Source organism: Tachypleus tridentatus, chromosome 13 (assembly GCF_004210375.1).
Source record: "Tachypleus tridentatus isolate NWPU-2018 chromosome 13, ASM421037v1, whole genome shotgun sequence".
Classification (NCBI taxonomy): domain Eukaryota; kingdom Metazoa; phylum Arthropoda; class Merostomata; order Xiphosura; family Limulidae; genus Tachypleus; species Tachypleus tridentatus.
In genome coordinates, this window is record NC_134837.1 from 208,198,582 (window position 1) to 208,211,029 (window position 12,448).

At 33.4% G+C, this 12,448-nt stretch overlaps 1 protein-coding gene across 1 annotated transcript; it reads left to right on the forward strand.

The window, feature by feature from the left end:
- Window positions 1-1,804: 1,804 nt before the first annotated feature.
- On the forward strand, window positions 1,805-5,478 carry LOC143236444 (alpha-2-macroglobulin-like). Its single transcript, XM_076474703.1, has 6 exons — window positions 1,805-1,943; window positions 2,129-2,290; window positions 2,912-2,997; window positions 4,184-4,358; window positions 4,542-4,647; window positions 5,085-5,478. The coding sequence occupies exons 1-6, from the start codon at window positions 1,908-1,910 to the stop codon at window positions 5,258-5,260; spliced, it is 741 nt and encodes a 246-aa protein (XP_076330818.1). The 5' UTR covers window positions 1,805-1,907; the 3' UTR covers window positions 5,261-5,478.
- Window positions 5,479-12,448: the final 6,970 nt, after the last annotated feature.

Genomic DNA, 12,448 nt, shown 5'->3' on the forward strand with positions numbered 1-12,448 from the left:
TTTCTTTGCTCTTCGGTAAACATTTACATCGAGACTTGAAATATAAATAATGTCATTTTTTGTAAGATATATTGATATATATTGTTCTACTGAATGTTGGAATTATGAACTTTAAATATAAATATAAACTAGTTTAATACTAACGCAATTTTATTTTAATTTCTTTGGTCGACCCATATAAATAATGAACAACTTCTGATTGAAATAGGATGGCTACATAAATTGGAATTAAACATGACTTGCGAGATAAATAAGATAATTTTGTGTATCAAAGGTGACCGAAGATCCATCATATCACAAGTTAGTTTATAAGGATTAGAATCCTTTGATTCATTAATTGGACACAATTGTGATTATCGTATATGTTGCACATACTTTTAGAAACTAAAGTGTGTATCTGTTACATCTAAGAATGCTTGAAAACATTATAATAAAATAAATTTAAATACACATATCAGCGAGCCCCATGACAGTCACATAAATTGCAGAGTTGTTGTGAAACTCTGTGGTTTAGGTATTTTAATGCCATAAGAAATTGACCACTTTTCAGAAGTGTATTTAAAAGTCCTTTCTTATGGAAAATATTAATATACTTGGATCATAAACACTTGTTCTGATTTAAAATTTAGAATATAAGATGATGATATCTCTTATGTTTAATACCACTGGAAAACAAAGGAATATGGATCAACCTGGGACACCAGGACCACCCAGAAAGAAACTGCAGCTGTGGTCAGCATTCATGAACACTGCCTCCCTTGTACATTAAATTTATAGAAAGCCTATAAGAAACAATGGGGTGCTCTTGATTAGAGCTTGGCAATTAAGTGTATTTGATAATTAATTAATTGTGATTTCAGTTAATCAATTGTACGAATAATTGAAAACAGTAGTAATTTGAAACACCAACCTTGACTATTTGTGACAGTTGGAGTAATCAGAAATATAATTAAAATATTTAATCGTTGGAATTCATTGTCATTAATCATTTAGTTTTAAGCACTGATTAATGTACTTGGTTAAAAGTACCCAGCTGTACATTTGACAAGCAGTTCTAGGATGGGGAGACTTACAGTGGAAACAATACTGTGGGACTATTGTCAAAATTCACAGTTGTTAGATGCATTGTGGCTTGGACTCTAATTATATCGTTAGTAATGTTTCAAAATAATTTTTGTATGTCCTCAACCAGTGTTATGTTTTAATTTGCTTTGTAGATATTAATGGAACACCACTTATTTATAAAAACATTTAGTTTTGTTTGTATTTTTACCTTCAAACACACAAAAACAGAGTGAATAAACATATTTCATAGAAGCATACAAATGAAATTAAAATTTTGTTTTAATTGTAACATACGTTTATCCGATTAGATATGGAGACAACTTGAAGATGGACCTGAAAAAAAAATGTGTCGTTAACAGCCCACGTGGCAATTACTCTTGCTGAAGTAATGGCTCGCCAGGGGTACGACATGCCATTCACGTGTTCAATGCTAAATTTTGTTTTACACCTAGTGATGATTTCTTATAAATGATTTAGTGTGATTTCACGGGTAACATTTTATCTAATGTAATGACTGGAATTTTAGGTTTTGTTAGTTTTAATACAGTCTTTAGAATTCAAAATAACTAGACACACCAGCTTGTTCTGTTTTAATGAGATAATATTCAACACTGGTTGTAGGAACTGCGAACGGAGACAGCAATGCTCGAGCAAGAGCAGTGACGTATTCAGAACGTCAGCTGCCCCAACTTACCAATCCATACGATGTTGCTATTGTCTGTCACCTATGCTCTAATGGTAGCAAGATGTTTTGAGGCAGAAGTATGCTTTGACTTGTTAAACTAAATGAAGCAAGAGATGGAGGGATAATCCAAGATCAGATTGTGAGATGGTTCAACACTATGCGGCAACACGATGCTGCTTTCATTTCTACTCAGGTACATAATGTTTTCACCTAATTCTTCATGATTTATCAAGTTATCAGTGATGGCTCAATAACTGAAATTTTTGTTTTACCTGTATTCATATTTTCACATGATATCTTTTATTGTTTATACCACAGTTACAAATATAAAACAAATTGGTTCTTACATGCTATCCTATTTTATTTTTCTATTACTAGGATACTGTTGTTGCCATGCAAGCCTTAATAGAAGCGTCGTTTAAAACTCACGTGAGAGACATTACCAAAATGAATTTGAAAGTTGAGTCTTCATCCAATCCTGGAGAAATTGCCAACCTTGAAGTTCATGAAGATAACTTGGCTACATTCAAGTCGATATCGGTAAGACACTCGTCCGTGAGAATAATTTATAGACATTTGATTTAATGGACAATTTTAATTTATTTAAAGTAGCCCTGACAATAGAAGAATGAAGTTATTGTTTAGCGTGACATTTCACAAACTGGGGCCTATGAGTCATCTGAAACTTAATAAAAAATATTTTGAGAAATATGATTTGTATAGTGGAAAATATTTGCATAAAATTAAGTTTTTGTAAATTAAAGTATTTAGTTTTGTTGGAATATAGCTTTACATGTAAGAAACAAAAAAGCTTTAAAAAATTTAACTTGAGGGATCTTCGCATTACTAATGTGTGAAAAAGGTTGGTATCGTACAGATCAAAATGCGATTGAATGATCAAAGTATAATAATGTTATGCAGATCAGGATAAACCCAAGCTTCTGTCCTGTTCATTTTATATACAACAGGACCCAGTCAAAGAAAGTATCTTTTATAAACATTCTAAATTCTAACAAGCCTTGATTGGTCAACCTGTCTTTACTTGCTTATGTTGCACCTAATGTGTGGGGTCATGTGGAAGTTCAGGCTAAAGGATCTGGACTTGCGGTCCTCCAACAGGATATCCAGTAAAATGTAGATCGAAGCTTTCTGATTCTCCAGCCCCTTGTAGATTCCTTTGACTTATCAATGGCTGCTCAATACCATGGTCGAAACAAATCTCATCTTGACATCAAAATCTATGCAAGGTAAGAAGTTGTAACCCATATCTATTGTAACTTTCACCAAATTAGGCCAACAGTGGAATCAAACTCCAGTGAATTGTGCAAGAACAATATCATAAGTGCAGTATGGGCAAAATAAATGGTAGTTAATTAAATATTTCATGGCCTTTATTATGCAGACTGTTTTCAAGGCTGGTAGATTCCAGTTCTACTGATAAATTAAACTTATATTACTATATTTGCAACAATGTATATTCACTTTGTTACCAAATTATTGAGTTATATTTAATCTACCAATAAAATTTATTGTTTCAAGCAAGCTTAGGTGATGAGAAAGTAATCAACTATTTATACCACACAAACTTTACTACTATTCTTTTATTTTTACAACTGAATACTCACAATATAATGGATTAAAATAAATTACAAGTCCCTGAGGTTTGTAATCATTGTGTATAAACAAGTTTAATATTAAAAGGCTGTTTTAGACCTCAGCCAAATTTTCTCTCTGAAGAAGAACACACTATATACTGAGCTTGGTACAGTACCACTATTACGTTATTTGTCACTAAGGGGCATATGAGAAACTGATTGAAAATCAAAAAACAACCAAGATTTATTCTAAATACCACTGATTAATGTTTTTGTTGTACTTTAAGAAGTAGGATTTCTCTAAATGAGAATTTCTATGTAAGAGGTTTAAACAGGTGAAATATTCCGTATACTATAAGTACAATTTCTTGATACTGTCTCTTAGTAATGTTTGAGTGTAGATCACTGTGTGAACTTAGGATACAAAGACCTGCTCACTGTATTTGATGGACCCAAAAGACTGTGCAATATGAAATGCACCTGTTGAAAATTTGGACAGTATAATGTGAATGTAAATGATACCAGACCCTCCGACCATAACAAATTTTAAAATCACAGTTATTTTTACCACACATTTCTGGTAGTTATCATTTTGATGTGTCTGTACTGTACCTCCACCATGGGAATTGTTATCTGGTTTTTAGTATTATAAACTTTCAGATTTACAATATGAAATGTTTTACTTAATACTATAGGCCAACTAACTTTGTCACAAATATTTTGAAATGTTCCCTCCCCTAAAATATAAATAAAACTTTGTTACCACTATATCTAGCTTATTATTTCACTTAACCAGATTTGTCGTAAAGTAAACATAAACCACACATTTATAACTCAGATGGAAACTGCTGTCCGAGAGTCCAACCAGTGGAATGGCTGTAATAGAACTCACCCTTCCTACAGGATACATGATGTACAAACCTATTATGGATTCTTATATTAGGAAAGAAGTAGTACCTCGACTGAGGCGAGGAAGGGTACTACCACGATCGGCTGTTTTTATGTTCGACTACGTGAGTATCATGGCAAGGTGGTTAGTTTACATTACTAAACTACCATTTTATATCTAGTTATAACAAAACTAGACCACGTTGAATGACTGTTCTCTATCAGATTGAATTGTGGTGTCATATTGACAGTCCATCTGGTGGTGTATTATTTAAACTGTATTTTGTGTTTTTATTTCTTCTCTTTAGCTGGACTTTGAGTGGTTATGTGTGAATTTTACCATTGAAAGATGGTACCCTGTGGCCAACTTAACCCGTTATTTGAAAGCTCGAGTATATGATTACTACAGTCCTGGTGAGTCAGTTCTTAGACTTAAGCCACTAATAAACCACTAAAATACAATGCTAAAATGGTTTTATTGCAAAGAAACAGAATCTGGGTTTCCTCCATTGTAATTTTTACCTTTATCCAGTCATCTGTTCAGACAAATGTTAATGGTTGTGCAGATAACCATACACTTTCTTTACTAGAGTATTTATCATGTCTGAAATACTAAATTCATTAGTAACAAGGAGAGTATTAGGTGAACTGACATTGATTTTTACAGTGAAGTTAGATATGGAATCAAGCATGTTCCACAGTGTAATTTGATTTTAAAGACCCAGGATTTTCTGTAGTTATTTTTCCTTTCTTTCTGTAAGTTGCTTAACTGTTCTTAGATGTAAAATATCACCATGCACACATGAACATCAACATGTTTGGTCATGAACTCTTTTTCCTCCTTTATTTAGAGCAATTCATGGAAGTGATCTACGAAGTCTACGACCTCTACGTACTTAACATCTGTGAAGTATGCGGGTCATACCAGTGCCCTTATTGTCCATTTTTCAGTGGTGTTGACAAAGTCTCCCCACGCTTCCTATCCTTGTTACTTTGGCTTATTTTGTGGAGGATGACATTATTATAATAGTTGGATACTTTGGCCACTTATAACGTAGTGAAGTCTTTTAGGTGAATGGGTTTTTATGTATGTCTAAACATACCCTCTTTGTCAGATGTCAACCTTGTTGTTGAAACAAGGATGTACAACAACTGTTTGGTGAAATTACCAGTTTGGATCTGTCAAAATGTACAGTAAAATTTAAGGCCTAACGTGGTTTATCATGAGTGATGAAATTATGGAAATTTTTAAAAAATGTAAGGCATTATTTAGTGTCTTCCATTTTATACAGAATGACTTTTTAAATTGAAAGAAAAATTTACTTTTTATAACTTTAGTTTGTTTCTTTTTGGAAAATAACTTAGTTGTTACTAAAATAAAATCATTTAGTTTGCAATGTTATGAAATCAGGGATTGGATGTTACTTACATCCTTTCAGACTGTCTGAGCTGCTGACAACACATTAAATTTACTTTTTAGCAAAATAATATTTTTCATTTAACACTTGAAAACCAACACCACTTTCCTACTTCAAACAAAAACTAACACTCATTTAATATATCACCAACAATTACTCTACTGTTAAAGGTTACCTTACCCCCAATCTTTTCATATTAAATTTTTCATATCCTTCTTTCATTCTAGTCCTAAGCCTACCCTTACTATATTCTATGCTGTGCCATTATCAACTGTGCAATATTTTGATAACAGCTGAGAAAATCTCGTCCATACAAGATTATGAACTTACAATTCTTTTACATTAAAATTTTCTTAAAATCCACATTGACACAACAAGAGTTTTAATATATTGTTAAACATAGTATTGCTTTTCTAGTTTGAAATGCATTTCTTCTCTATTTAAATATACATGAAGGTGATCACACTTGACTAATGTTAGCATGGTACAACAAATATGATTATGAATGCCTGTTCATAAACCTAATTTCATACACTAATTTGTAAAAAAAGAAAATTATCTATTAATTTGGCATTAAACCACTGTGTCAATCTTGTAATGCATTATAGGCTGGAGGGTTGTACATATTTTGCAAAGTTAATAAACTACGATCAACTGACCATGTCACATCTGCACATGCAGTGGGAAATCGACCACTGTGGCCTTCGAGTATATTAATGTTGATACAAGAAAACAAATGTCCATCATTAAGTCTTGTCTTCTCCTTTTACCCAAGTCTCCAAGTTCAGTAATGTTCAACAGTGAGTAACATTTCATGGGCAGTATTGTTTGGCATAATGAAACAAAACTGGTCACTTATTATAATTATAACAAAGGAATATCCAACCCACGTCCATAAAGCAGCTGACTGACTTCTGCCAAACAAAGTTTTATGTAACATGTAAGCTTCATGGTTTTCCTTTTTTTTCAAGTTCTCCATTTTGAGCCCAAAATTCCAGTACAATAAAAATAAGTTTCATCACAAAATTAGTCTGCCATATAAAAGTACATCTATGAAGAGTATAACTGTTCATGAGTAACAAGACATGGACACAGACTGATGTAACATACTTCTCTCTCTGTATAACGGATATGAGAGCTGAAATAATAAAGATAAACAAAACATCCAGTCTTGTCTTAACAAGGAACTTAAAAATATTATAAGGCTGAATTTATTATAAATGTTGACAAGTCATAGCTGACGTTTGGAAGACACAATAACTTAGTCTAAAGAATTTCCAATTCAGATAGCTTTTATTTATATAGATTAGCTACTTTTAAAAGTACAAATAGATAAAAATTAAAGCTTTGAAAACAAGTCAGAAGAAGCAAAATTTTATCTTGTATGAAAAAAGAACCTGCAAACTCAGGCTTCTAAAATAAAAACATTTACACAAGATCTAAGTGAGAGAGAGACAGTGTGGACCTAGAAACTGTGGCAGAATATTTAACACATAGTCTGGTAACCTTGAATAATTACGCTAAGTTTTTTATTAATTCCTCCAGCAGGTAAATACACTCAGATCATTTACTTCTGCTACGCTACTGTCCAGTACGTTGCTGGTTATTAATTATTAATGTGTAATTGCATATTTATAACATTGAATAACTATTGTTCCGGTGGTACTTTGTGGTTAATGTTACCTTCTTCACAAAAACAAAATATTTTTTTCAACCTGACCTTGACCTTTTTAGTCCCAAAACCTAAGGTTCTCTCCCCAGTTTTAACTTCAGCTGGATCGTATGTTGCCCAGTGTTTCCATCTCTTTATAGTGCGACTGAAACAAATGTTTCTCTATTGTCATTCAGAATTACCACGTGGAAGTAGAACGTGCTAGAATGTATTCATTGGCTTCCCACCTAATATTTGTATATGGTTTCCCTCAGTGTTTTCCTCTCAGTTCCTCAGTGACAAGTAAGATTCCAAAGTGAAATGTATGAAAACTGTGTGCTGATAGTGCTCACATTGCTTCAACATAGAGTAGTAACCCTAATTACTATGTAAATAGGCTTGGTGCACTTGACTCAGATAGCTTAGAAGATAGTATAAGTTAGTCAAGTGATGTTCAAGTGAATAATAGTAATAAAGAGTCAATGAGACAAGAGGATGCTAGCTCTCTAACTAGTGATGGTAGTGAAGATGATGAACCTGGACCCAGCAGAGGAAGGTGTGAACAGTGCAAGAGGCAACGAGACAAGAGGATTCTAACTCTCCATCTAGTGATGACAGCCAATATGATGAACCTAGACCCAGTAGAGAAGGTGTGAACAATGTCGACAATAAGAAACAGTTCTCACAGTTGCAGTAACTGGGTTAAAGAAAATGAGTTGTGAATTTTATTTTAAATGTGGTTTTTACCTCTGTTAACCACATGAGAAATAGCTACAGATGAACAATGTCCTCCCCATTTCGTAAACACACACAAACGTTTTGTTTGAAGGAGATGAAAATGTTTTCAATCTTGTATGCTTTCTTAACCAAAAACCTCAAGCTATTGAGTTTCTTACTATGATACTGTAACAAACAACAAACAATACCTCAAAATGGTACCCAAGAAGTTATTGGTTTTGAGGTAAGTCATAAAAATTCTAAATGCAGAATCGTTAAGTGGAACACTAAATAAAACAGTTTATTTATTAACTACTTCGGATTAATATTTCTAACATTCATCAACTTAATGATCAGTAGCGTAGGGGGAAATAGGGGCACTTGCTCCGGGCGCACCTCGAGCTACCACAGTTACCTGTATTTGTTGGCAGGCCTAAGCAATGTTCAAAATAGCAACTTTTCAACTAGGTTGTGTAGTAAAAGATTTTTTATTTAAATAGTTTTGAATAACACGATTTATAACTTATTAGAAAGGCATTTTTTGGTAAAATTATTTTTTGTGTGAAAAAAATTCGTACCTAAAAGTTAAATCGTATTTGCAATAAGCCTATATACAGTAGTAAACTTTGAACTCTCACTAAGTCACTACTAACTATAAGGCATTTTTAAAATGTTCTTGAATTTCGGATAAAGCTACTCGAGGGCTATCTGTGTTAGCCGTCCCTAATTTAGCAGTGTAGGACTAGAGGGAAGGCAGCTAGTCATCACCACCCACCGCCAGCTCTTGAGCTACTCTTTTACCAACGAATAGTGGGATTGACTGTAACATTATATCGCCCCCACAGGAGAAAGAGCGAGAATGTTTGGTGTGATGAGGATTCGATACCCGCGACCTTCAGATGACGTTTGAATAAGTATTTAAGTTATAATGGAGTGTATTAAACATTAAGTGTATTAGTTAATTATTCAACTTGTTTAAATGACTACAAACATCACGTTAAGAAATATACAGTAAGCACAAATTAAATGGGAAATCTGTAAAATACACATTTTACAGTCAGGTAAAGCAATTTATTTTATGATAAAAGGCTTATCAGACTCAAGGCGATATGCTCTCCTCTAAGTTATAATGAATAATTGATGATCAGAACAAAATAGTTATTCCGAAACAAAATAACAAATAGTTTATATTATTTGTTGTTTATTTATAACAAACTAAGTGTAACTATACAAGTAATTTATCCAAATTATGATACTAAAACTTGAACTTTTGTAAATACTTCGGCAATTCTATTAATAAGTGTTAACAGTCACGTGGTACGTTGCCATTGGTTACACAAACTGATAAGATACCACAACCATTAAATACGTAATCTTAAGACTAATGGAGTAACAATGGAAAGTAATTCACACAAGTCAAGTTTAAGCTGCATCCAAGAGTCTCTGTCGTAGATTAAGGAAAAACTCCTTTCTTAAAGGATTAAATGAACGACAAGATAAAACTTGTTTCAAAGCTGTAAAAATATATAAAAAATATATTGACAGTAATAACAAGTTTTACAGATTATACATTCGGTTTGTTTGTAATAAACACAAAGCTACACAATGAGCTATCTGTGCTCTGCCAACCACAGGTATCAAAAGCCGGTTTCTTGCGTTATAACTAAGAAGAGGCACCGTTCTGTCACTGGCGAACCTCTAAAGTCATGTTATTTTTCACTGATTAAGTTACTATAGAAATTAAAAATATGTCATCACAATTAGCGCTCCTTCGTACACTAGGGTCAGTTCACATTAAACCTTTTTTTTAAAAAAAACTTGTAATCTCGATAGTTTACCCCCTTTACAAAGACTGTGGTCGGTTATAGAACACGCTTAGCCAACCATCTGAGAAGTAAACCTTTTATCCCTTATATGTTGATGACTGACCTCTCATGACGTCGCTTAGAAATTCCAATTTAACCAAAAAAACACTAACTGCATCTGCAAGGTTGTTTAAGAGGCATTCCTAATACTCTGGATCAAGGGTACAATCTGTTTAAGTGACCACCACAGAACAGCTACGTTGTACACACGATCGCAATGTATATACTGTTGATAAATTGAGTAGTCTTTATTTTAAAATGCTTTAACAGTATTAACAGTTGCTGAGAATATCTCATCACATGATTGAGAGAAACATATCCTGTTATTTTAGGGTGACAATGTTCCTTTAACCTGTTCAGGGCCGTAGATGAGATAACTCGTACAAGCCGATCGGTAACACAGTGCCATGAACGAGTTAATTCGTTCTCAATAACACCTAACTTCAACGCTAGATGTCAGCACCATTCATGCATTTGACCTTCGTACAAACTGTTTCACTTTCGATCTAAAATAACGTCACGAAAAACGTTGCAAAATGAAGAAGCATTAGAGTTGTATTCTAGCAACTGAAATACTTGACAATCAACATGTTAAACTAACAGACATTATTGCGGTTTCAAGCCATAAGGACCATAACCTGTATCTTTTTAACTGGAAACATAATTTGAGTCAAAAACTACGAAATAATCGTTAACAAAACAAACCGTTTTCACAATTTAGTTTTACCTACTCAACGTAACTTATTGATATGTATAAGTAGCACAGACTATCGTTTCAAAAAAAGTGATTGGTTGTCCACAAATCGCTGTCTTCTCGTATGTCATTAAAAATAATATACATTAGTTTTTGTTACGTGACAGATTAATGGCTAAAATTATTATGCCCTTGGTTCTCGAAATGCGTTATGGACTTTCGCACAAAGTCCCGCATGTCAACTAAACATAATACGCTCTGTATTAGCTAACTGCGCTAGCTCTCCCTAATTTAACCGTGGAAGACTCGAGGGAAGGCAGCTAGTTACACCACACACCGCCAACTCTTGGGCTACTCTTTTACCTACGAATAGTGGGATTGACTGTCACTTTATAACGCCAACACAGCTAAAAGAGCAAAACGTGTTTGGTGTGAAAGGGATTTGAAACCACGACCCTCAGATTACGAGTCGAGCACCCTAACCACCTGACAATGCTGAGCCTTTATGGATTTTAATTTATTGGTTTTACTCACAACCAAAGTTCTGAGCTATTTATGCCGTCTAACGCGAAAAGTAATTGCTAAGCATTTCAGTCATGCTCAGAGCCATTCAATAAGAACATATGATAAATCTACATGGTTATTGTTCAAGTTACGTCACATTTTGAAACATGAATGATACTGTGATTAATTCATAATAGTTTAGTATAGAATATCCTGCTTGTGAAATAAAATTTAACATCAGAGTTGTTCATTCTGATCACCAGTCATTTTAAAAGTGAATGTTGAGTTTTGTCGACGTGCACAGCATTTCATTCGCAATGCGGAAAGGGGTCGTTGTAAACAAAAGACAGACCAACTGACGGACAAACAACACGATTCGCATTACAAGATACTGCATCTCGAGATTTGGGCCTTCAGATACATAGCCCGACTCATTAACCACTTTGCTACATCTGAACATTACTTGGACAGAGTGGGGATTCTCTGTTAATCTCGTGCATTTTCGTTTATGAACAATTTTTGTTTTCCGATAAACGGATAAAATTTTATGTTCAAACAAAAGTAATATGAAAACTACAACAGCGATATATCCTATTGACAGACTACAGATATTCGAGTAGAATAAATATAGTTTAATCATTGACAAAACCCAAACCACATATATTCATTACAAAAACTGGTACAATATTTTATTCCAATTTTGTTAATAGACATGTCCAGATCACATTATTTACAAATAATGCGACATTCGTATTCGCCATATTGGAGGTCAATCCGTCCATTTGTTTTTTTACCAATAGTAGCTATAAAACTGAATACGCTCTTAATTTTAGAATATATGCCAAATTTGTTTATGAAGGTAAATTTAAAAACTTTGTATGGATAATTCTATAGCTATTATTCCATACGTTGCTTGTTCAACTATTCCTTAAATGACTTCTCTGATCATGATCCCAAGATATTGAAATACAAACGAGTGTCTTATTCATTCCACGAAAGGATGAGAAGCTGTGAAAATTTGCATGGTTAAAATTTTCTGAAAGATGTTTGTTAAACCTAAAAGTGAGAGTTTATGGTTTGTGTCATTTTTACGGTTGTTTTTTAATAACTCTTATTTTCTAATCTTTCATAGTCGCTATTATTGGTATTCAATTTGTTCTCACGTGTATCGAATATTAATAATATATATTCACTGTTACGTGACGCGCATGTAATTTAGTCTATGATACATTGAGAGCTGACTGACCCAAACCTATTTTAACAAAAAAATTCATGTCACTGTAATTCAGGTATCATTCATTAGGCCTCGTATAAGTGATATGGCGTCTTTATTCAGTACCTTAGTTCCATTAATTAAGAAACAGTA